Source organism: Mesocricetus auratus, unplaced genomic scaffold (assembly GCF_017639785.1).
Source record: "Mesocricetus auratus isolate SY011 unplaced genomic scaffold, BCM_Maur_2.0 Super-Scaffold_100041, whole genome shotgun sequence".
Lineage (NCBI taxonomy): Eukaryota > Metazoa > Chordata > Mammalia > Rodentia > Cricetidae > Mesocricetus > Mesocricetus auratus.
The window spans coordinates 6,122,850-6,149,694 of NW_024429218.1; the positions used below are offsets into that span (position 1 = coordinate 6,122,850).

The 26,845-nt window shown below is 45.2% G+C and overlaps 1 protein-coding gene across 1 annotated transcript in view; it reads right to left on the minus strand.

The window, feature by feature from the left end:
* The window catches only part of CUNH4orf51 (chromosome unknown C4orf51 homolog), a 35,553-nt gene extending 22,504 nt beyond the window's left edge, over nucleotides 1–13,049 (minus strand). Inside the window, exon 1 of the mRNA XM_040734854.1 lies at nucleotides 12,533–13,049. Coding sequence (XP_040590788.1) covers nucleotides 12,533–12,765 — 233 coding nt within the window. The 5' untranslated portion in view covers nucleotides 12,766–13,049. The remainder of the gene's footprint in view (nucleotides 1–12,532) is intronic.
* Between the last annotated feature and the right edge of the window lie 13,796 nt (nucleotides 13,050–26,845).

The following is a 26,845-nucleotide window of genomic DNA, read 5'->3' on the forward strand; positions in this document are numbered from 1 at the left end:
TTCCCTCCCTTCCCACAACCCCACCCTCACCCCATATTCCCATTAAATCAACCCGAGCTGAATTTTTGCACAGTCTTTAGGGATTTGTTTGTGCTCTGATTTGTCATAAAAGGGTAACATTTTCATCTCTGCATGCAAAGCTCAAACATTAAGTTCATAATTACTTCAGCAGGATTTATGAGTGTTTCTCCAGGGAGTTGCTTTCAAAATAAGATAAGTGCTATGCATGGAATAAGAAAGATTACAGTAATTACACTGGTTTCCAAATAAAATTTAATGGCAGTGGGGTGATGCGGGGACTCACAGATGCTGTGTGTATCCTTTGAAACACATCTGTATCTCAGTTTCCCTGAACTCAGATATGACATTCCGTACCAGCAAGCTATGGCTTATTGGGAGAGATGGGCTTTCTTCCTGGAGTGGGCAAATTGATTGCCAGCCTGAACAATTTCATGGCAACTAACTGTAGGTCCTTTGATTAAGGAAGGAGGGGTCTCTAAATCCTAGGCACCTGGAACTATGAGGAAGGGGTAGAGTGGAATTGAAATCAGCCTAGAGAGTCCTGAAATGCTCTCACTGCCCGTGTGTTCAGACCACAGAGAAGCCCCACTATGCTCTCACTGTCCTTGTGTTCCGACCACAGACAAGCCCCACTATGCTCTCACTGCCCGTGTGTTCCGACCACAGACAAGCCCCACTATGCTCTCACTGTCCTTATGTTCAGACCACAGACAAGCCCCACTATGCTCTCACTGCCCGTGTGTTCTGACCACAGACAAGCCCCACTCATCCTGCAGACAGGGGCTGGAAGCCCACCCTACGTTCTTCTCCTACCCCACGACAGCAACAGAATCATCCTAGGCTATCAATTCTCCAAGTGCAGTTTGTGGATAAAGCGTCCACCGATTATCTCTCAGTAGGTTTGGGATAGACAGTTCTGACAAAGACAGAACACTAGTGTCCTGACCTTTGCAGGAATCACACATCACACATCACACCTTTGCTTCTCTCTCTCTCTCTCTCTCTCTCTCTCTCTCTCTCTCTCCCTCCCTCCCTCCCTCCCTCCCCCTCCCTCCCTCCCTCCCTCCCTCCCTCCCTCTCTCTCTCTCTCTCTCTCACTCTCTCTCTCTCTCTCTGTGTGTGTGTGGTGGTTTGGTTAGTTTAAAAACATTCTATGGAGGCGGGGAAATGGCTTAGCAGTTGGGAGCACTGGCTGTTCTTCCAGGGGACTAAGGTTCCATTCCTGGTTCCCAGAAGGCAGCTCAAAACAATTGTCCCAAGTGATTCAGCGCCCTCTTCTGGCCTCTGTACACTCTGGACATACAGGTAATACACAGTTGTATGTATAGACAAAACACCCATACACACACACATTTTAAATTCTGTCATTAGAATTATAGGATACATATTTCTATAATGAAAAGAACCAAACCGGGAAAGGGAAAAACACAAAAATGCAGAGTTTGGGACGAAAAGGGGCACCGGGAAATATAACAGAATTAAGTTCTGTGCTCAGGGAGATACACAGATTAAAGGAAAACCTGATGCTGAATGGAATAAAGAGCGTGACCTCCGGACAAGACCCCCCCCCCAGCTAATCTTTCCACTTGTGACAAGGAATTAAAGAAAAGATTAAGCAGTGAAGGAAGCCATCAGAAACAGAAAGCTGATGCAGGTTAATCGAACGGGGGATCGATGCTCCAGCCTCAGCCTGCAGAAGTACTTGGGGCTGCTTTGGCCACGTGGCTCTGGCTTTAGTGTCAAGGATTCACGAAAGGGATTGTGGAATCTCCCTGTGGCTAAGGAAAGCTTCCGAGGCCAGGCATGTGTGGTGGTGTCCCTGCACGGAGGCCCAGAGAGGCCTTCGTGTGAAGCTGTGATGGTAAAGCTGGATCGCCTTGGAGACCCCAAGATGTTGGAGATGCCAGAGTCATGGGGTACTACTGAGGAGAGCCGGTATCAGGGAGTGGAGCCAGCCCAAGAGAGGGAAGTGTGTAGTCCACAGATCTGAAAGGAGTTGGAGATCTGAAGAGCGCTCTGACATCAGACATGGAAAGAGAGTTTGGAGTTTGCCCAGCTGGTTTTTAGTCTTGCTTTGGTACAGCATTTCCTCACTGTGCTCCCTTTTAGAATAGTAATGTATATTCTGTGACACTGTATGTTGGAAGTATGCCACCTGCATTTTCATTTTTGTTTTAGAGGAGGTTATAGTTAAGAGATTGCCTTGAGTCTCAGAAGACACTTGGGACTTTTGTTGTGTTTTTTGTTTTGTTTTGTTTTTAGAGACAGGGTAGCCTTGGGTGTCCTGGGACTCACTCTGTGGACCAGGCTGGCCTCAGACTTACAAAGGTATGCCTGTCTCTGCCTCCCACATCCTGGGATTAATGGCATGTGCCACCACTTTTAAACAAGTTAGAAAGTGTGGGGGCTTTTGAAGTTGGACTGAATGCATTTTTTGCATTCTGTATGACTATAAACCTGTGGGGTCCAGGGAGTGGAGTGTGGTGGTTTGACTAGGAATGGACACTATAGGCTCGTGGATTTGAAAGCTTGGTCATCAAGGAGCGGCCCTATTAAGAGGTGTGGCCTTGTTGGAGGAAGTGTGTCACTGGGGGCGGGCTTTGAGGTTTCAGATGTGCAAGCCAGGCCCAGTGTCTCTCTTTCTCCTGCTGCCTGCGATCTAAAGGCAGAACTCCCAGCTTCTCCAACATCTTGTCTGCTTCAGCGTTGCCATGCTTCCCACCATGCTGGGAATAGACTAAACCTCTGAAGCCGTAAGCACGCCCTAATTAAAGGCTTTCCTTACAAGAGTTGCCATGGTCCTGGTGACTCTTCATGGCAACAGAGCACTGGCTAACACGGAGGGGGGATGTCAGGCATCCTCAGATTTGGGCACCTGAGGAGACCAGGAGGCAGTTATATTTCTATTTGTCTTGTGTTCATGTTTGTTTGTTTTTGCCTATTCTGAACAGTGCTGCTGGGAATATGTTTACACATGTCTAAGTATAAGAGTGAAAAATGCATTTGACATGGCGGTTACTTGGGAAGGGAACTACTGGGTTGCTGAATGTCATTGATGTTAGATGAGACCACAACAATGTGCTTCCCTACCAGCCATTTGTGGGAGGTCCCCACGTGCCACATCCTTACCAACACTTAGGAATGATGCTCTTAAGTTATCAGTCCTGGGTTTGGAGATGACGTGAACTATGATTCTAATCTCCATATTGTATACAAAACATCTATCAGCCCTTTGTGGGGGCTCTGAGTTGAAAGTGTCTTGCTTTTGCTAACCTGCCTTCTGTATACTAGATGGTATGTTGGTTGGACAGAACTATTTAATTTTATGGCGTCCGATTTATCTAACTTTTTCCTTGGAGTCAGTGCTCTTTGCGTCTGTTTAAGAATTTTTCTAGGACTAGCTCCTCAGCAGGTGTCTGACCACCCAAGTTAGGTCCCTGGAATCCACATAAACATGGAAAGAAAGAACTGACCCCACAAAGCTGCACCCTGACCCCCACAAACATTGCCCATCCCGTGTGCCATCACGCACACGGTAGCAAAGATGGAGATCTCTCTCAAAAAGAAAGAGAGAAATCTTTGCAATCCCCCAAATCATCAAGGTAGCCTCCATGTTTCCCTGTTACCAGGTATTTGACTCCCTAGCTAGAGCTGGGAGCACAGCCTTTCAGTGACAGCCCTATGTAAACCAAGCACCTGTTACAGGCACAGGTTTGTTTCTGGTCTATGTTCTGTACTCCTTTGCTCAGGGTTGCTTTTATTTTAAACTATGTGTGTGAGTGTCTGAGACAGAGAAAGAGAGAGAGAGAGAGAGAGAGTGCATGCATTTCTGAGTGTGTGTGTGTGCACGCGCGTGTCTCTATGTGTGTGCACATGCGTGTCTGTGTGTGTGCGTGCATGTGCGTGAGTGTCTGTGTGTGTGTGAGTGTCTCTCTCTGTGTGTGAGCACGTGCGTGTCTCTGTGTGTGTGTGCACGTGTGTGAGTGTCTCTGTGTGTGTGTGTGCACGTGCGTGCGTGTCTCTGTGTGTGAGTGTGCATGTGTGTGTGTGTGTGTGTGTGCATGTGTGCCCACTGTGCTGTGCCTGTGGAGGATCTGAGACACTGTGAGACTCAGATGGGCCGGTCAGGAACTGCACTCAGGCCCTCTGCGGGAGCAGTGCCCACTCTTAACTGCTGAGCCGTGTCCCTGTCCCTCCTTGTTCCCATCCCATTGGCCTGTTGCTCCGTTTTGGGGCCTTGCTAGCATCCTGGTTCAGTTACTGTCCTCCTAAGCTACAGGGACATTTGCTATCTGTAAACTCTCATGTCTGATTTTTTTACTAAGATTATCTTGGCTGGATCACACCTTTTTTGTTTCCCTATTAAGCTTTAGAATTGCCTTGTCAAGTTCTAAACAAAAGAAGCTATCAGAATTGCACTGGGTCTATAAATTAGGGGGAAATGACACCACTTTGCAATATTAGTCTCCCAATCCATGAACATGGTTTACCTCTCCATATACTTAGATGCTGTTTATTTTCTCTCAGTGATTTATAGTTTTCTGAACAGCAGTAGACAGTAGTGGAGGGAGTGGGGTGGAGGGGGGGACCTGCCTGTTGTGGGCAGTGCCGTTCCCTGGTGGGATCCTAACTGGATAAATGGAGAGGGGCCTAAGATCCAGCAACATTTGCTCCTCTCTACTCACTGATTGTGAATACAATGTGGCCAGTTGCCAGACTCCCCCACCATGATTGTGAACAGAGTAAACAACCCCCCCTCTCTCTCTGTCTCTCTCTCTCTGTCTCTCTCTCTCTCTCTCTCGTTGCCTTAGAGCATTCAATCATGACACTAGAAAAAGAAGCTGAGGCAGTACTCTCTAGAGCATTAACAATTTTCCCAATGCCCCACACTCTTCACCAGAGCAGCATATTGTTAGAACTGATACCAAAGTCCACAGCTGGTGTGACCAGCCTATGGGTTCAGCCAACTATATAATGTTTGCATCCTTCATAATAGCATCATATATAATGCTTCACCGTCCTACAATAGCCTCTGTGCTCCAACTATTTATCTCCTCCCCCTTTTAACCAACCCATGGAATTCTATGATATATTCACTGCCCTTAAAGGGTTTTTTTTCCCAAATGTCGTTTAGTTGGCCATACAGAGTACATACTCTTTTCAGATTGTCTTCAGTTAATAATATGTATAAATTCTGTGTCTTCTCATGGCTTGACAATTCATTGCTTTTCACCACTGAATAATGTTGTTGTATGTGTGTGCCACGGTTTAACCACTGACCTGTGAAAAGACAGCTTAGTTCATGCCAAGTTTTGGTGGTTATGAACAAAGCCACCATAAAGAATTTGTGTGGATTTTTGTATGGAAATACATTTCAATTCCAATTAATACCAAAGAGTACAACCGCTAAATGATACAAAAACAGCCTAGTTTGGTTTTCCAAGAAATTGCCTAATCGTCTTCCAGGTATCTGTGCTGTGCTGTATTTTCAGTAAAGTTCCAGCTGCCACACACTCTCACCATCGTTATTGGGTTTTGATCATCCTTAAAAAAGAAAGTTTTATTTACGTATATGAGCACATGGGAGTGTAAGTGCTCATGTCTGTCTGTGCACACTGAGGCCAGAAGAGGGCACCATGGTTCCTTTTCTATCACTCTCCACTTAGTTCTTTGAGGCAGGCTCTCTCCCTGAACCTACGGTCTGTACTTTCTCAGCTAGGCTAGAGGTCAATGAGCCTCAGCGATCCTACCTTCAGCTGCCTCACACACCTGCATGTATGTATGTATGTATGTACACATGCATGTATGCATGTATGTGTGTAAGCATGTATGTATACATGCATGTGTGCATGTATGTATGTATACATGCATGTATGCATGTATGTATGTATGCATACATGCATGCATGCATAGTTACATGGGTGCTGGGATTGGCGCTCTGCTTCTCATGATCCTATTAAACGGAACCATTTCTTCAGCCCAGATTTTGGTCATCCTAACAGGTGTATAGTAGAATTTTACTTCAATTTTAATTATATTTTCTTGATAACGTAGAAGTAAGGCCTGTATTCACATCTTATTTAACATTTGTGCATCTTCTTTGGCTCATTTTGCAATTAGTTTGTTCTAGTCATTATCTTGAATGTATCAATCAGAATACCTATCAGAATAGGTCTTTTTCAAACATTTTCTTCCTGTTTGTGACTTGTTTGCTCATTCTCTTGGCATTGTATTTTCAGAGAATTTAATATTATTATTGAACAAGAACTAGCATGCACAATAACCTTAAGTGTGCAGTAGGGACATGCATACGTTGGTGGTAACCAACAGTCTTTCCTTGGACTTAAAACCCACTAAACAAGAGGGAAATTGTGCCTCATACTGGAAGTCAGGGCTAGTGAAGTCATGGATCTCAGAGGAGAACCTACAACCACCACTTTAGTGAACCAGCATCATATTCAACTACATTCTAAATATTTGTCCTTACACCCACAGATAAGTGTAGTCTTCAGCCTATGTCAAGGAAAGTTCTCTTTGCAAAAGCCAGAAAGCATTGTAGAAAACTACAACCAGTCAAAACGCAGAGTTGTGGAGACCAGCTCCAATGGATGCATCTACTATACAACTCCCACACAAGAAGAGGCAGCAGGAAGATTGTAAGAGCCAGAGGAACAGGGAGTTTGCTGAGAGACTGTGTCTCCTAGAAATGTCCAAAGCCATACCCATAAAGTCACCAACATGATGTCCGAACATGAACCGAACAGGACACCAGTAGACATGCTAATCGGAGCCAGAGGAGGGAGGTCAGGGGACAGGGAGAAGTCCAGGAGGCCTCAACCCTACATAACTACAGGCAACTAGGGAATGCCGAGAGTGGGAGACATTGTCTTCCCCAAAGAAGAGTGTATCAATTTGCTATCTACTACCAAATGGTCAGCCCTGAAAGCATATATATGTACACACGCACACACACACACACACACACACACACACACACACACACACAGACTAAGCAGGTTGTATGTAGGTATTTAAGGAGTGTGTGTGTGTGTGTGTGTGAAACAACAAGTAATGAAAAACAGAGGTCATGAACTTGAAAGAGATCAAGGGGGAGGGTATATCGGAAAGCTCAGAGGGCAGAAAGGGGAGGAGAAAATGATGTAACTATATTATAAACAATTAAAAATAAAATAATTAAAAAATTTTAATGAAGCTCAATTTAACCAACTACTTGGTTTTGTGCCCTCCAAATAACAACGTCTTTACTTTCCCAGAAGTTTTACAGTTTCACTCTTTACACTTGGAGCAATTATGCATTCTGAGTTGCATTTTGTGTTTGGCACTTTGGGCTATAATACAGTAATATCTGTTTATTTTTCCTCAATATCTTTCAGCTTTAGCTATCTGGAACTTTCATTTGTCCCCACCATTGCTGTTCTACCTTTTGGCTTTTTAATATTTTCTGGTACTATGTGCTCCATGCTTATTGTGACTACCACCTGGTTGAGTCTAAGAATCAGAATTTCTCTAAGTAAATCTGATTCCTTTGTCCTGGAGAAAACTTAGCAGGAACCAAAATCAGAGCACTTGATATTCCTGCTCTTGCAAAACACTGCTTCAAGGCCCTTTTGTGTAAAGGTCTACACTAGCATGGACTGAGCAGAGAATGAGGAAATATACAACAATATGTATGTAGACAAATCCGTGTAACTATTTCTACATACCATTATCTCTAAATGTACTCCACTAAGCAAGTATCTAATTTTTTTTTTGGTTTTTACGAGACAGGGTTTCTCTGTATTGTTTTGGAGGCTGTCGGTCCAGCCTGGCCTCGCGCTCACAGAGATCCGCCTGCCTCTGCCTCCCGAGTGCTGGGACTAAAGGCGTGTGCCACCAATGCTTGGTGCAAGTATCTAATTTTGATTATTATGACAGGGGTCATTTCTAGACCCTACTCCTTATCATTTATGCTTCCTGTACCCATAAAAATCTTGGCTTCCATCATCTACCATCCATATACTGAATTGCTCAGTTCTAGCTTATACATATAGTAGTTTTGGAATTATTGCTCAAACCCAGTGGAAAACAACTTTGCCCGTCATAAAACCGTGCTTGTTCACGGTTCCCTAATCTCTAGAACCCCCACCAACTTCCAAATTTACTGACATCAGCCTTTAATGGCATACCCAGTGGGCTCATCCCCACGTATCCATAACATATTCTTGTTTTTCAATTTCTTTATTCTATTTTTAACTTTCTAAGACTCCTGAGTAAAGTTTACTCTGTGCTGTGAAGTGCTATACATTTTGACAAATATTTACTGTCTTGTGTTCACCAGCATGGCATCACACACAACAAGTTCACAGCCCAGAAACATCAGCGCAGCACGCTTCATCTGTTTAACTCCTGCCCATCCTCTGAAAACAGTGCTCTGCATACGTACACATTGCCTTTTAGGGAGCTGCATGTTTGCAAATACATAATATGTAACTTCATACGTCTTAGAAATATGGACCCAAGAGTCATCCTTAGCTTTGCATAGCCTGATGCAAACCTCATATCTTTTCTTTAATCACTGGATAATACTCCATATCATGTGGATGTGATGGGGGTTGCCCTTCTGTATATATGTTTCTCTTATTGGTTGATGAATAAAACACTGTGGCCAATGAGGCAGGAAGTATAGGCAGGGTTAGGAGACGAGGAGAATTCTGGGAAGTGAATGCAGACAGCAGATGCCATGTGAGTCCAGGAGAGTAAGACACCACGTGGAAATACTTAGATTAAAAGAAATGGGTTAGTAATTAAGACAGAGCTAGCCAGTAAGAAGCCCAAGCCACCGGCCAACATTTTTGTGACTAATACAGCATCTGTGTGTCTATTTGGGGCTCAAGGGCCGAGGGGCCAGCTGGGCCAAGAATCTCTAATAACATGGATGTAACATCAATTGTCTGTTTACCTATTGGTTCCTTCCAGTTTATGTCAATTATGAAGGAAAGTGTCATAAAGATTCTGTGTTGGGTTTGTGTGGGTGGATACTAAGTTTTCATGCTCCTAGGCAAATACCTAAGCGTTTCAGGGGTGATATGGTAAGACTGTGTTTCATTCTGTCACCCACTTTGCTTAAACAGCAAGTCCTTCAGCACCCTAATGGCTCAGGTTTCCCCGGTGACTTTCCACTCTCCTTGTGATAAGCTCTTTGAGGGCCATGAGTTTTAGAACTGACATATCTAATTGAACACCTTAAACACAGTAGGACCTAAACAAATATTTGATTCGTGAACGAGCCCAGCTTCAAGACTTTAAATGTAAGCTCAAGGGGCTGGGGTGGAGCTCAGTGACAGAGCATCTGTCTAGCGGGGGCAAGGCCCTGGTTTTAACCTTGCCGCTGCAAAACCACCACAACAAATCATGGCGGCGCTCTAGGCCTGTCTCAGCAGCTCCAAAATGCAATGCTTCCTTCGTTTTAATCTTGGCGGACAATGAGGATTGACCCTAACCTTCGTACCAGTGTAAGTCCCGTGCATCTCCCATACCCACAGCTCATGTGTGCACACTATGAAATTTCTGAATTCAAGCTGTTTGAAAGTGAAATGGCTGAGCCCCGCCCCCCCAGTTTCTTTTTCTTGTGAGGTATGTTAATTTCATTCTGTTGCTGCCATAAAACACACTGAGCAAAAGCAGCTTCTAGGAGGAAAGGTTTACTCCATTTTACACTGGCTTCCAGGTCACAATCATGCATCGTTAAGGGAAGTCAGGGCTGGAACTCAAAGCAGGGTAACCTTGGAGGAATGTCACCTACTGGCTCATGGTGTAACTCACTCACAGCCTTGTGCTTAGCTACTTTTCCTACACAGTCCTGGAGCGCCCTCCCCCCCCCCCAGTGATATTGTTCCCAATCAATTGATGAGCAAGGCAATTCCTCACACACAGCCCACAGTCTGACCTAGGTATTTCCTCCATGGAGACTTTCCTGGCAGATGACAGTAAACTGGCAAGTTGACACTTACAGCTAAGAACAAACAGTGTGGTTCAGGATGTCATTGCAACACAGGGTAAACAATGTGAATGAAAAGTATTGTGTTCTAGGGACAGCATTTTCCTGGCTTGATACAGTTTTGAGCATTCTTTATTAATTTATTTATTTTACATTCCTGATAGCACCGTAAACAATGTCTCCCTACAGTTTCACAGAGTTTTTAATCAAGCAGCTTTTGCTTAGAACTTTAGAAGACGTTTCTCCTCTGGACTAAAGTTAGTAAAGAAAGAGATTTAAAATGAAAGCAATATAGCATGCACTCAGTCCTTTGTAACTAAGCTCAGCCTGCCTCTTACTCTCATTGCCGCTTCTTAGCCTCCGGTAGAACAGTCATTGTGCCAATAATTTTAAGGGAAGAAGATACTATCGGTTTGAGACTTGAAGGGACACGGAATAAGTTCCAACATGGGGAGTGCTGGAGGGAAGAAAGAAAAGTGGGAACGGGATCTAATTATACTTTAGTTAAAATGTATAGAGAAGAAAACATCCCTTTAAAAACCATACTTAGGAAAGGAAGTCATAAAATGATCTAATATTGTGGCTTGTTTTGGTACTAGGAGCCACTGTTTCTGTGATATGTGTAACAAAGCAATCAAGTTCACTCACTGTGATGCATTCACTGTTACTGTGAAATAAAAACTGTGTTTTTACTGATGTAAAAAAAGAAAGAACAGTTGTGCAATGGATATGCTAAAGTGTCTAGGACTCCCAAAGCACCAGATGAACTTCACAAGCATGTGCCCTTTTGTGGTTTCCAATGTCTTGGGCTGGGATGAATCACTCAATGAGAAATACCTTCAAAGTTCTGTACACGCCACCACATGTCACGAGTCTGCATTTTAAGGTCTATTAAACATCCCAAACAACGGCAAGTCTGCTGCATGGGTCTGTTCGGATCCATGTGTTTTCAGAGCAGACCTCAATGATGTATAAAGATCCCCCTAGCCGGCCAAGGGCTCCCCAGCTGCCCCAGACTTAGTAAAGGAACCTCCAAAGGTCGGCAAGCTTGAGCGCTGTTACAAAAAGTGTTGGGGAAAAAGACAAAGCGCGTGATTTTCAAGATTTGGAAAGATCTGGAAGGAGAGGTAACTAGTATATTTGACTAAGATTTTATTGAGAGAGAGAGAGAGAGAGAGAGAGAGAGAGAGAGATGCCCACATGCATGTGGGTGCCTACAAAGGCCAGAAGGCATCCTCTCTCCTAAAGCTGGAATTACAGGCACTAACCCAACATGCATTCTAGGCATTGAATTCTGGTTCTCTGCAAGAGCAGCCAGTGCTAACAGCTAACCCATCTCTCCAGCCCCATCACTGTGCATTAGAGACATACATGGGTTATTCCTACATTAGGAATTGGAGCCAATAATCCAGGGTATTTTTCAAAGACATTTCCAGAATTTGAATACTTACTAAGTGACACCCAAAGGAACAGATTTCACTATTAGCCCTGGAGTTTTCCAGAGTCCTGACTTACACTTTCTGCTCATGCTCACTGAGTGACCTGTAGCCTCTGGCGTTAGGGCGGTTCCAGGCATCTTTGCCGAGGTGCACACGCTTTCCTCAGAGCGGTGTGTTTTTCTCATTCCCCACCACAAGGGAACTGGCTTCGCCAAGGTCTCACTAGACTGAACCCTCTTCTTCCTGCTGATGAACCAAACCTCCTTCCCATGAGTTGAGTGTTAACAATGTAGTTGTGGAACTGAACTGGAATTAATATTTGACTGTAGGCCTACCACAGGGCCTCGCTTCCCAATAAACTGTTGGAAATGTCTTTGGGCCTCAGCTCGTATAAGCCCTGGTGTGATGCGTTGGTGGTTTTGATCGATTTCCACAAAGGGAAAGACTACAGGAAACAAAGGAAATTCTCAGAAGCTTCCGTTTTAGGCTCAAGCCATGGCTTGGTTGGTTGGTAGGTGCTTGCCAGGCCTCGAGGAAACCCTGGGTTTGATGCCCAGTACCACACACATAAACTGGGCAAGGTGGCTCATGCTTGTGTATCTGACTCAGGAGGTGGAGGATCCTGAGTTTGCAGTTGCTACAGAGGGAGTTTAAGGCCAGTCTGGGACACAGGAGACCCTATCTATAAGGGGGAAGGAGCATCTGAGGATAACAAGCCCGATGACCAGAGTCTGATTCCAGGAACTCACCAGATCGTAGGAGAAAAAACTCAACCTGTTAGCTGTCCTCTGACCTTCCCATGTGACCACATACATACGCACACAATTTTAAAAATGTAATAAATAGACAAGTTCACAAAAATAAAAAAAACATCTGCATTAGTTAAGCCCCCTTGCTCAAATCATCCAGTAATAAGTTGTTATATACAATTTTGGGTTGGAGCCACGCTAAGAATGTATACAGGAAGCGAGTGGGTGAGCGTCTTTGAAGTGTCCCCGCTCTCTGATACCCCTTTCTAATGGCACCTGTCTCTGGGTAGCCACACACCCTGGCGCACGCTACAGGGGAATCTTACTGTTTGTACTCGTACGGCCGCTGGCCGGCTCTTTGGGCCAGCCGGATGCTCGGGGCCTCGTCCAGCTGCTTTTGCCGGTAACTGCCCGAGTAGGTCGTCACTGAAGAAGCGGACCACTGAGACTCATCCTCCCACAGTTCTCGGGCCTTGCGTCTGATCACTTCGAACTCTTTCGAAGTGAGAGGGCTAAAGGGAAGCAGAATTTCTGGAGCCAGGTAGAAGAAGTGCGACATAGCTGTGGGTGGACCGCGGAGTTACAGCTTTTCAAGCCCTGCAGCGCTCATTTCCTTCTAGCAGCGGGGAGCTATGGACCGAGGTGACCACACTTCTGAAATCTGACAGCTCACAGAGAGCTTAGCGGTCTTAGGTACAGTTACCAGGCGACAGGTCACAAAATTCCACAAACGCTGCCCCCGTTCCAAGCACGCGGATTGTCTCTAATCTGCAAGTTATAAAACTGCTAGCCGTTGATCTAAGAAACATAATGCTCCATAATTACGGCAAGAAAGCACTAGGCAAAATTATTTGCCTGTTGGTACTAAAATAAATAATGTGTTAAATTTTAAGGACGGTTGCTTAGAAGGTAGGAGCCAGAGGTCAAAGAATGGTGTCCAAGGACCTAGCCTCATAGAGCCCGGAAAACAGCAGTAACTTTTTGTGATGTCGACATCAAAAGACCACTCAGCCTTTCTAGTGTGTCACAGAGCAGGGGTATGCCTGCTGGTTGGGTGACAGAGCAGACTTTCTGGGCTGTTAAAATGACAAGGAGTCCCAGATACAAACTCAGGTTCTGCCATATTCAGCCAGGAGGGATACTGTTAAAAAAAAACAAGTCCTGAGCATTGCAAAGAATTGCCAGGATTAGGACTGCGTCATGGTGAACTCTGGAGCGGAGAAATCCTTGACTCGGGGTTCCTTCCTGCGTGCTCGTTCTCTACACAGTTACTGTCTGTCTCACCACCCTCCTCCAGCCCCACCATCAATTCTTCGGCAAATCAAATGAAACTGAAGTTTTGTTTGTCCATTCCCGAGGCAGCACCCACGCAGCTCTCGCGAGACTGATGCTGCCTCGGGTGATTGCATCAGAGCTGAGAAGTCACACGTCGGAAGAAAAGCTGCGCCCCTCTCTTCAGACACCGAGTCACAGGCAAACCCAGGAAACTGCATTAAAAATTTAGCAGGGCGTTGGTGGTGCACGCCTTTAATCCCAGCACTCAGGAGGCAGAGGCAGGAGGATCTCTGTGAGTTCGAGACCAGGCTGGTCTACTGAGCAAGTTCCAGGACAGCCTCCATAGCCACAGAGAAACCCTGTCTCAAAAAAAAATGTATTTTTAAATTTTATTTGTGTGTATGCACATAGGTGTAAGCCACATTGTACAGTTGCCCGTGGAGGCCAGAAGAGGGCATTGGAGCCCCTGGAGCTATAGTTACAAGCAATTGTGAGCCACCTGACAAGAATCCTGGGAATGGAACTCAGATCCTCTCCAAAGCAGTTTGTACTCAACCAACTAGCCATCTCCAGAGCCTGTGTGTTTTAGTGTTGTCACGGACCATGGCGGAACCCATCTTTGAATACTGGGATTGGGTTCTGAGGACACCACAATGCCTGTGTTTCTCTGAGAGTATTGGCAAATACTGCATAGCATGTAATTTCCAGGGTTTCTTAGAACGTTGAAATCGGGAACATCAGGGCCTTTGTCCCGGGAGAGTCAACAGACTGCAGCCCAGGCTGCTGCTTCTCGGGGGTAAAGGCCTCTTGGAAAAATCCACATGAGACACTAATATGGGGAAAAGAAGAGAAAGACAAGGAAAAGAAATGGGTTGCCTAGCTCTTGTCAACTCCTGTGGGGTCAGGGAGCAGCTGTGTGTGTGTGTGTCACTGTGAAAGACCCCGGCCCAGTATATACAGGCAGCTGAGGCTTATGGAAAATTCCGTTTCCCCCACAGCTCAGCTGAATAGTCATTTTTTTATCAGAAGGTAGCTCAGCTCAAGGTCCTAATGGCTGAATGGCTGAATAGTCACTACTATCAGAGGGGAACTCTGCCCAGGGACACAGGTGTCTGCTGTCTGCATAGCCAGCCCAGCAAGATTGGGCAAGCACAGAGACCTATTGTTCCTCAGATAGGGCCAAGGCCGAGACTTGAGTTCCAAGCAAAACCTCAATTGCCCTCGTTCTGAGCCCTAGCCTCATTTAAATTGCCCAATCAGGGTCCTGTAACTAGGCTTCTCGCTTCTGTACTGCGCTTTTTGCTATAAAAGAACCCCTGAGTCCCCAGCTCGGGGCTCTCAGTTCCCGAGACTGAGACGCCCCGGGTACCCGTGTATTATCAATAAAGCCTCTTGCTGTTGCATCCAAGCTCGTGGTCTCGTTGTTCCTTGGGTTCGGGTCTCCCTTCCGTGAAAGTATCCCTCTTGGGGTCTTTCAACTGAACCTTTGTTTGTTCAAACAAAATGGTCGTTTTACTGTAAAATTCTGCCAGCAATATGCATTGTTCTAAAACGGATAGTAAACAAGACAAATTGTGAAAGACTATTTGTAGAAAATACTTTCAGATTTTTCTCTCAAATTACACAGCAGTCTATAAACAACTATGGAATAAACTAAGTTCTCTCCAAATAAATCACTCTATAAGTTGCTTTATTGTCTCATCTTGTTCTCTATAATTCTTTTGTTTCTATTTTTTTCCTCCTAGAAATGAACATGATACCATTTTAACAATTATAACCACACAAAGTGGTGGCACTTGGACTGAAGATGTGACTCAAGAGGTTCAGGAATAAGCTCTTGAAGCTCCAGCCATCTGGCTTTTGACAGGAGAAGAGGAAACACACACTGTAAAAGGACCACCTATCTAAGTGACGCTGGGAGACGGGCATCTGCACGCACATCAGTGAGACTAGGTCTCCGTGTAAAAGCCCCACTGTGTGCACAAATCAACTGAAATGGATCAAGGACTTTAATGTAGGACCCCAATGTCTGAAACTGAGAGAGCATGCTGGAAACACTACAAGATGCAGGCAGGGTCGAGGCCACTTTGAATAGGATCCCAGTGACTGAGGAAATAATAGCAAGACTTCACAAATGGGATTGTATTGAACCAAAGACCCCAGTGCAGCCACAGAAGCAGTTAGCAGAGTGAGGAGCCTACAGAAAAGGAGGAAATCTGTGCCAGCTACTCATCCAGGAGGCAATTGCTACCCAGAGCACGTAAAGAGTTCACAAAATTAAAACACTAGAGGAGCAAATAACCCAGTCAATAAATGTACAAACAAACTGAACAGACCCTTTCAAATGAAGAAATACAAATAGCCAATAAATGCATAAAAATGTCCAGCACTTTTAGACATTAGGGAAATGCAGGTTAAACAAAATTGGAATTCTATCTTATTTGAGTTGTCTACTAGCAAAAAAACAAGCAAACCAATACATGTTAGCCAGGTTGAGGAATGAAGACCCTTATACATTGCTGGTGGGAGTGTGAATTTGCATGAACGGTATGGAAATCAGTACAGAGGTCCTCAAAAAAACCAGATTAGACCTATGATTGATCCAGTTCTCTACCAAAGGAACCAGATTACCTGCCATCCACACACTGTTTGCAGCAGCCAAGGTACACAGCCAGCAGAGCGAACTGAGCACACAGCAGAAAGTTCACTGAGTCATACATCAAAGCATCTTTTGGGGGGGAAAACGGATGGACCTGTGTATCCTCATGCTGAGCCAGGCTGACAAACACAAGCACACACATCTTCTTTCACGTGTGGGATTCAAGGGTGGGGGGGGGGGGAAGATGAAGCAAAACTGCTGGAGGATATTCAATCACTCTGCGAACCCCAAGTTTGCATTTGTGTGAATTAAATAAAATGAATCTTGGGCCAGGGGGCTGAGTTAGCAATTAGTAAGCAGAAAGCCATCCTGCAGCACCATAGGGATAGAAAGATACACCTGCAGGAGCAGGGAGGATTTGCTTAGCTAGGTGCTACTCATCCTCTCTGAGCTAGCAGGGTTTCACTCCAGCCTCGGAACCTCGGGTTCTATTTATAAATGGAACAATAGAGACTTAGTGAAGGCTGCCTTTATGGGCAGTGGCAGAGCCAGTGCCTTGGGCACAGAATTCCCACCAGACTTGGGACCTGCACAGCCAGGCCACGGCTAGGGAATCAAGCAGTAACTACGATGTCACAATTTCTGACGGAAATAGCAGTAGATTAAGGCACAGCCGCTGTGGCGAAGTTAAAACAATGTAAAAGGGGGCCTGTTAGAGACAGGGAAGGGGAAAGAGCTAGCGGGTGGGAGGGAAGAGAGTGGGTGTGTGTGACTGTGACCAAGGTGCATTCTGTGCATTATGAGATGTTACAACAAGCCCATTACTTCCCACAATTACTAGGTGCTAATACAAATTTGATCCGATAGTAGTGAGACTGAATCGGTGCGTGTCAACCCTGGCTCGGGTGCAACTGTGGATTAGCACGCCCGCCGCTAGACCGTTGGCCGGCTCTGCTAAAGTGAACTCACCATGAACATAGCTCCTGTGAGATCACTTCCCACACACAAACAGCACTGAAGGGTTGGTCCCAGCCCTGCAGTGCTTAATAAACAAATGAATGAATGAGTAGAATTGAATGGTTTCTGTTGATGATGATTTTATTTGTTTTGTTTTTTGAGACAGGGTTTCTCTGTAGCTTCGGAGTCTGTCCTATAGACCAGGTTGACCTCAAACTCACAGAGATCTGCCTGCCTCTGCCTCCTGAGTGCTGGGATTAAAGGCATGCACCATCAATGCCTGGCAGAATTGAATGTTTAATCCGCGTTTAATCTGCAAGAATCCTAAAGGAGCCCATGCTCACTCTTTGCTCGTTTGTCATCCACATTCTCGGACACTGGATCTGGCATTGATTTGCACGGTCTGACTTCGGCATTGGAGTCTTCACTAAAAACTTCCCTCCGGGGCTGGAGATGAGGCTCGGCGGGTAAGGTGCTTGCTGCGCAAGCCTGATGACCCGTGTCCCATCCCCAGAACCCACATGAAGGCGAAAGACAAGGACTAACTCCCCAACGTTGTCTTTCAACCTCTACACACACACTCCATGGAGTGTGTGCCCTACGTGCACTCATACACAAAGCAAAGAAAGTTTTGAAAACTGAAAAACCCTTTGTTTTTGTAATCAGACTGCAGTGAGCTGTGATTCTCTGTCACAGTGTGTTAAACATAACCAAAAATCTGACCAAGACTATAAGGACGTGAACATGAGTTTTGTGAGAAGATGAAAATAGCTTGCTTAATGCATCACCCCATGAGCCAGCAGGGGGCTGAAGTGAACCTCATCGGCAATGAGAAAGCCTTTGGCCGGCAAGCTTTGACCAGGCTCCTCAGAATGGATCCAGTCATTCTAAAGATGTGCGGATAGGCATTAACCTAAAAGGTTCCCTGGTGAGGGACATTTAGAACAGATTGGGTGAAACATGTCCTTAGCTGTAGAACGTTCCAGAACTTTTGATAGTTTAATGGGCATCTTTGAAACGGAACTAGATTGTGTAGTCTTCCTTTCGTTTTGAAATTTATTTATTTTTAATTTCATTTTACACTCCAACCACGGTTTTCCCTCCCACCCCTCTTCTCCCCCTGGTACCTCCAGCCCAACCCCATCCACGCCTCCCAGTGGGTAAGGGCTCCCATGGGAAGTCAACAAAGTCTGGCACATTAAGTTGGGGCAGGACCAAGCCCCTACCGCGATGCATTAAGTCTAAGCATGGTATCTCCTCATAGGGAATGGGCTCCAACAAGCTAGCTCGTGCACCAGGGGATAGATCCTGGTCCTACTTACTTCCAGGGGCCTCTCAGATAGCCCAAGCTATCTCCCACATATAGAGGGCCCATTTTGGTCCCTGGGAAGCTCCACAGCTGTTGGTCTAGAGTTCAAGAGTTTCCACGAGCTTGGTTCATCTGTCTCGGTAGATTTCTCCATCACGATCTTGACCTCCCTTGCTCATATGTTCCCTCCTCCCTCTCTTTGGCTGGATTCCAAGAGCTCGCCCTGGTGCTTGGCTGTGGATCTCTGCCTCTGGTTCCATCATTTACTGGATGAGGGCTCTATGACAGTAGGGGGTATTTACCAATCTGATTACAGGAGAAGGCCAATTCAGGTACCCTCTCCACCATTGCTTGGAGTCTTACCTGGGTCCTCCTTATGGATTCTTGGGAGTTTCCCTTGCACCAGGGTTCTCCCTAAGCCACAGTGGCTCTCTCTGTTAAGATATCTCTTTCATTGCTCTTCCACTGCATCCCCCCATCCCATTCCATCATGTTTTCATTCCCTATCCCCTCCCCTTTAATAATACCCCACCTTCAGTTTACCCAGGAGATCTCATCTAATTCCCTTTCCCTTCCATGTGTCTCTCTTAGCTTGTTACCTAGCTTCTCTGGAACTGTGGATTGTAGTCGGGTTATTTTATATCTAATATCCACTTATGAGTGAGTACATACCATGCTTGTCTTTCTGAATCTGGGTTACCTCACTCAGGATGTTTTCTTTCCAAGTCCCATCCTTTTGTCTTCAAATTGCATGATGCCATTGTTTTCTACAGCGAGAAATACTCCATTGTGTAAATGTACCACATTTTCCTTACCCATTCTTCAGTTAAGGGGCATCTAGATTGCTTCTGGAGTGTGACTATTACAAATAAAGCTGCTATGAACATTGTTGAAAGAACCATATGATAAGAATTTTAGGTCTCTAGCGAAAGAAACTGAAGGACATAGAAAGATCTCCTATATTCTTGGATAGGTAGGATCAGCATAATAAAAATGGCAATCTTACTAAAAGCAATCTATAGATTCAATACAATCCCCACCAAAATCCCAACACAATTCTTCACAGACCTTGAAAGAACAATACTCAACTTCATATGGAAAAATTAAAAACACAGAATAGACAAAGTAATCCTGTCCAATAAAAGAACTCATGGAGGCATCACCATCCTTGACTTTAAGCTCTACTACAGAGCTATAGTAATAAAAAACAGCTTGGTATTGGGATAAAAACAGACAGGTGGACCAATGGAATCAAATTAAAGACTCTGACATTAATCTACACACCTATGAACACCTAATTATTGACAAAGAAGCCAAAAAGGTACACTGTAAAAAAGGAAAACAACTTTAACAAATGGTGCTGGCATAACTGGATGTCAACATGTAGAAGACTGCAAATAGATCCATATCTATTGCCATGTAAAAAACTCAAGTCCAAGTGGATCGGACTATAGTTAACAGTATAGTCCATTAACATTTGGTAGAATTTAAACCATAACTGTCTGTCTTCAACTCCACCAAAGACCTCAGAAGGATAATATATAAACTCTAGAATTGACAGAGATATCCCCCTGCCTTGACAGTCACCCAGAGTTTCTCTGTAACCTTGGAGCATCCATCTTCAACCCATAGGCCATAGTAAGTCTGACAGACTTCTCAGTGAAGCAGGAAATTTTAAACTGTTTACCTGTATTGGCAGTTTGTGGGTCACTTTTCTGTGTCCTGTAGAAAGTCTGGCAGATTCTTCCATGAAGCAGGAACTCTGAAGAACTGTCCCATCTTGTTTTGTAAGTTCAGCAGTCACTTTCCAGTGGGTCCTGCATATCCAGTTTATACAGCAAGAGTCAAACAGTCCAGGCAAGATCAGCTTCTTGCCCAAATGGCTAGTCTTGCCATGTTAAAGGCAAACTCCATAACAAGTTTCTTCGATGCCCATCTTCCTCTCTGAAGTAATTGGTGTTGCCAGGAGCAATTGTGTCTCACTGTAGCGAGCTGCCAGTATGTTTGCAGCTACAGTGCTACCACACTTCCCAACGATCTGAGGCTAAGGGCTAAAGATGAAAATAAAGACAGCGGCTCATTCTTACAAGGAGAATGGCATTTATTATTACAAGGATAGAACCTTATATATCAAAGTCAGGTAGGGTGGAAAAACACCAAGGTCAGAAGCCTATGTTCCCAGGGTCCTCCAGGAAAGGGGTGGGCCAAAACCAGGAATTAGCATTTAGACAATAAACAGGAACTTGCATGCAGGCCTTACTGGGAGGAGGGGATGAGAAGTGTTTTGCTAAAAGCTCCTAGTAACAAGTGGTCAACAGACCCCCATGGGGGAAGGGTGCAACAAATCCCCCTTTTATATATAATTAAAAAAATGAGCATCTGGCTTAGGTTGCCCGGGATGTTGACATCTATCTTACCCGTCAATGAGAAGTCTGTCCAGGCCTCACAAACTCTCTGTTTTAGGTTGGTAGATGTTCCCCAGGACGTACCTATTATTGATAACTCATTTGTCTTGCTGGCTCCACCAGGCCTGCACTGAGGGGTTGTCTGTTGCCAAGGAAAGCATGATCTGCTTTGTATGAAAATGGCGCTGGGCTTGTGGCCTTTCCATGCGGCAAAGGCAAACTAGGGCTAAAGACTGTGTTGCCCAGGGCCATAATCCCGAGGGCTAGTGACCCACTCCGTTTCTCAAGTAATATACCTGTCTGATGCAGTGCTGTTAAGAGGGGGGTCTCCCAAAAGGGAGGCACCCTGGTCTCGGTTAGAATAGCCAATTAAGTCCATTTGTTAATTAAGATTTAAAGTGCCCAATTGTAATTAGTATAAATTTGGGAACTTAAGATAGAGGCATCCTCCCCTGGGGGTTTATCCAGCATGCCTGCTGTGGCAACTGGCTAAGAGATAAGCCAAAAACTGTGATGTCAAAGTCACTCCTGTGTCCTGTGAGGATGAGTTGGTTCTCTCCTGAGTGTTTCATTGGAATAAGTACGACACCTGGGACACAGACCACCAAGGTTTATCAACAGCTTCTCAAGCGGCATTCCTGGAGGAGATAATTAAACATTTCTCCCGAGGGAGTGTTACTGAATATAGCAAATGTCCAAGCAGGCAAGTCCATCCTGAGGGCTGCCTTTCCTAGGCTATGGTTGAGGCTGGTTATAGCTGGATACATCTGACACTGAAGACCTGCCAGCATCAGGACAGGCAGGTTCCTCATTAAAGCCTAATGAGTCTATAGGTGGCTGATGAGTATCAGCAGGAACAGAGCTCACACAACGCTCTGGAACCCAAATTGGGGACTCACCATCTTGTGGGAAAAGACAAACAGAACCCCGGGCCCAAACCAAAACCGGATCTGGTACTCTCCAAAGACCCGAGGTCAGGTATTTCCATTTAACTAGAGGTTTTTGCTGTATAGCAGGCTGCCAATGATGATCTGCTGCGGAGTTGCCAGAAGCATCCACAATTAAAAAAATTTAAGAAATAGAGAATAAATGATAGAGTAGAGTGAGGGGAGCCAAGATGCCCCCCAAGATCCCCCTTTTTTTACTTTAGCTAAATAGGCTTTTAAAGTGCGATGAGCATGTTCCACAATAGCCTGTCTTTGGGGTTGTAAGGAATTCCGGTCTTGGGGGAGATATCAAAATCTGGACAAAAGTGATTGAAACCTCTGTTGGCATAGGCAGGGCCATTATCGGTCTCAATTTGTTTTGGAACCCCCATGTAAGCAAAAGCCTGTAAACAGTGGCTCTTAACATCTTTTACTTTTTCACCAGAGTAGGCAGAGGCGAATATCAGGTGAGAAAATGTATTTACAGAAACATGGACAAACTGTAATTTACCAAAGGATGGCATATGTGTTACATCTATTTGCCAAATGTGGTTAGGCAAAAGTCCACAAGGATTAACCCCCAAGTGAGGCACAGGAAGAACTTCTGCACAAAGAGGGCAATCCTTGACTATTAGAACAACCTGTTCGTAGGTAATCCCAGTATGAAAGCTCAAAGACCCTGCACTGAGATGAAAGTGCTAATGTAAGGATAGTGCTTTAGTGAGTCCTTGTAAAACCACACCAATTTGCGCATACCTGTCAGCCATGAGATTTTCTTTCATGAGGGGCCCTGGCAAAGGGGTGTGGGCCCTAAGATGTCCCAAAAATATAGGTTCGCTGCATTGCCATAGCTGACCTTTTACCTGTAATAAACTTTCTTGTATCCTAGAGATGGGAGCGACATCCGTGGGGAAGAGTTGTAGAGCTAAGGCCAGGGCTGAAACTTCGGCCATTTGGGCACAAGTTGTAGGAATTCTGGCTATCTTAATGATGGGATAAAACATGACAACAGCTGTACCTTTAGAGGAACCATCTGTGAAAACCACTCGCCCCTTAGAAATAGGCTGAGAGACTACAATTTTTGGGAAAATTAAAAGGATGTGTTTTAAAAAAGGAAATCAAATTATTGGATGGGTAGTGATTAACAAAATAACTCTGGGTAGTAGAGAGAAAAATGGCCCAGTTATGATTATTATTTTGTAGCCATTTTATTTGTTGACAGGACAAAGGCAAAACAACCCTATCTGCCTCCCCACCTAGGCTCACGAGGCATTCCTCCATGTTCCAAACAGGAGCGCAACTATAGCCTGGGAGCAGGACACCACAGATTTAGAAGGGGAGGCTCGAGAATAAACCCAAAGACTGGGACTCTCTTGCCAAAAAACTCCCATAGCAGCATGAGTAGTTTGTCCAGTGTCACCCGTAAACCAGCCAATCCCAAGGTGGTCTGAAGATTCCCAAAGGCAGATAGTAATAGCTTTTCTTTTGGTGCAGCCAACAGTAAATCACCCATATAAATTTGGCACATGGTAGGACTGTTAGCCATGTCTTTTGGCAAAACTACCCCCTGATATCTATTATAAGGCTCTCTTAAATTCAAAGATGGAACACTGAAAGCAAAACGCTGACAATCAGCAGGGTGAAAAGGAATATTTAAAAACAATCCTTTAAATCTATCCCAGGCAGGTGTCAGTCTTTAGGGATGACCACAGGGGTTGGCAGCCCTGACTGACTGGCACCCATGAGCATCATGGTCTTATTAACCCGTCTCAGATCTTGTCTCCGAGTGATAGAAATTGGAGGTATTTGAGGCTGTGGAACAATGGCACCCACTAAAAATGTCCCAGTCCTCTCTGGTCCCCAGGAGATCTCTGCATTGTGGTTTCAGACACAGGCAGGAGATCGCCCTGTAGACTCTTCCCAATATCTTTGCCTGGGCAATAGCCTTGCTCCCTAAGCATATGTTGTACAGGGGATGTGGTCAGTACGGCCCCCATGACCTTTAGGACATCTCTGCCCCAGAGATTGATTAGAAAGTGAGGCAAGATAAAGGGCTGAAATATACCAGAGTGTCCCTTGTCATCTTTCCAAGTTAATAGACGGCAACTTTTACTAGGTGACTTTGCTATGCAGATGCCCTGTAAACTGCTATCTGATTCTTGTAGGGGCCAAGCCTGGGGCCATTGGTTAAGAGAAATGGTGGATGTGTCTTTACCAGAATCTACGAGTCCCCGAAAGGTCTGTCCCTCAATAGTTGGGGAAATCATTGGTCTGGACTCCATAGTGGACACCCAACAAGCCATAGGTCCTGTAGATCCAACCCCTCCTTCTCCTCTGACAGGCTTAAGGAAGGGATTATTAGTTGTAAACTTAGGGAACAAAATTAATTGAGCAATTCTAGTTCCTTGGGGTATAACAGTGACTCCCTTGTTAGCTTTTACCATTATTTTAATCTCTCCTTCTGTATCTTTATCAATAACTCCCAGAATGACTCTGACTCCCTTAAGTAGAGCACTACTCCTTCCTAAAATCAACCCAATTGAGCCTGGTGGTAAAGGGCCCTTGACTTCCATGCCCAAAGCTTGGGGTCCTATCTGAGGAGTCAAAACTGCTATTGTGGAGGAACAGAGTTCCAGTCCTGTGTTACCTGGGGTACCTCTGACAAGGTCCTGGACAGGGTGGGGAACAGATGTATCCAGGGCTCCATACACCTGGGAGTTAGGTTCCAGAGCAGACCTGGACTCCCGTTTCCTGACGGTGGCAGAGGGTAGTGTAAGCGTTTCGTCGGCATGGGTCAGGACAGGACAGAACAGGAGTGGGTCAGGTATTCTGGCACTCGGGAGTCACAGAATACTCAGTGTTACACAGCTCAGGTGGAAAGGTATCCTGGAGCTCGGGAGCCAAGGATCACCACAGGTTGCAGTAAGCTTAGCAGCTTACAGCCTTGCCTCAGAGAAAGGCTTCTCCGGTGTATCAGCTCTGCTCCTGCAGAACAGGCTTCCAGCTGGGGATGTTCGACTAGTGTAGCAGTTTTGCTCCACAGGAGGTTTCTCAGGCGAAGTTACTACAGTTCAGCTCTGCTCCTGGAGAGCGGAGAGCAGAGAGCAGGGAGCCGGGAGCAGAGTGTAACAACTCTGCTCTGCCAAGGAAGATTTCCCGGGCAAGTGTGACAGCGCTGCTCGCTCTGCTCTGCTCTGCTCTGCTCTGCCCAGGGTCGCCTCTGCTCTGTCGCCACCGCAAAAGAAGATCTTCACCCGAAGCTCATCCAAAGGGGTTTATTGGAAGACAGCTGGGCCAGCCAAGCTGAACATACAAGAGGTTTTATATAGGGATTGGGGAAGTTTTTCCAGAGTAGGGATTGGTCCGATTTCAGTGCTGAGCTCAGATTGGCTAGAGCTCTGCTCTGGGATTGGTTACTTTTTTACACAGGATTAGGGTCAGATTTGGCTCTGGTTTCAGGGCCAAAGTGTGTTTCTTTCTCTGATCCTTTTTAGCCTTTTGGCTCCAATTTTAGGGCCAGGGTACATTTCTTTCACTGACTCTGATTCCAGGGACAAAGTGTGTTCCTTTGGCACTGGTTTTAGGGTTAGGGTACATTTCTTTGGTTTTGGTTGCAGGGCCAAAGTGTGTTTCTTTGGCTCTGCTCAGGGTGTGTTTCTTTGACTGGTCCCTTTTCCCTACAGGTACATCAGTCTTAGATCAAAAGTTTCTGGTCCAATGATATCCTCTTTTACAGAGAGGGCAAAGACCTGGCTCTGAACGAGGGGGTGCAACGGAGTCCTTAGCAGGACAATTTTTCTGAAAGTGGCCAGCTTGCTTGCATCCCAAGCATGTCTTAGGTCTAGGCCCCTCACTGACCTTTCTATTTCTCTGCATAGCAGCAGCAATAACCTGTCCCATAATGTGATATTCATCTATATCTCTACAAATGTGAATATAATCATTGAGGCTCCTGGTTTTGTGAGGCCGTAAAGCCTCCTTACAGCATTTATTAGCATTTTCAAAACTAATTGCCTTATTAAAGGCATAGCATTATCAGTACCCACAAACATATGACCTGCAAGTTGTAGGAGCCAGCCCACAAACTTGGAATAGGGTTCAGACAGTCCCTGTAGAATCTTAGAAAGTTGGTTTCCTGCGGCCTTATTAGGCAAGGCTTTCCATGCACGGCCAGCGGCTGCTGAGATCTGTGCATAAACAGCTGGGTCGTAAAGAATTTTCCGGCCTAGAGTTGCATAGGCTCCTGTGCCGGTAAGCATTTCTAAATTCCTATCAGGAAAACCGGCAGCCATGTTGCTCTGCGCTGTCTGGTTACACAGTTCTTGGTATTCACCCCTCCAGATCAAATAATCTCCCCCAGACAGTGTAGCATGACATAATTGTTGCCAATCACTGGGGGTACAATTTAAGGCTGTAAAGGATTCAAAGATGGCCAGAGTGAAAGGGGCATGAGGCCCATATGCCATAACCGCCTCCTTTAACTGTTTTATATCCTTAAAGTTAAGAGGGGAGTGTTCTCTCTGACTCTGGCCTTGAGGATTAACTGTCTCTACAACTAGAAACATCACTCTGCCCTTCTGAATCTCAGGAGGGGCTGAAGGAAGATGGAGAGAACTGGAATGTTCAGGATTACAGGCAGGGGGGCGTGGTTCAAGGGAGCATTTTTAAAAACTGTTATTTAATTTGAAGACACCTTTCTCCATCTCAGCCCCTGAAGAGGGAGAGGACTCAGAAGAGGAAACATTGGAAGCTTGAATTAATCTAGTAGACTCTAGGTCTTGAGCCTCTGAGAAGGTATCCCTATTTTTTCCCATCGGTTCCTTCATTACCGTATTATCCCTAATAAGCGTGCCCTTAACAAGATGCCACAGAGATAAGACAATTGGAATGGCGTTTGTCCCTTCTTTATGCAAAGTTCTTTGTAGATCCACTCTAACCTGTTTTCAATCAAGGGAATTAAAATCACCAGAGACCAAAAACCAAGGGCTGACTTTGTGTATAGTTTTTAAGAAGTCCTTAGCTGTCTTATGTCTGATAATTATGCCCTGATATTATAACAATGTATCAAATGGTCCTCCAAAACAGGATAGGAACTAGCAGCACCCATAGGTAATATACTCACTCCTAACCTTAAGAAGAATGCTGGCTGGCTTTCTGTGGGCTCTCAG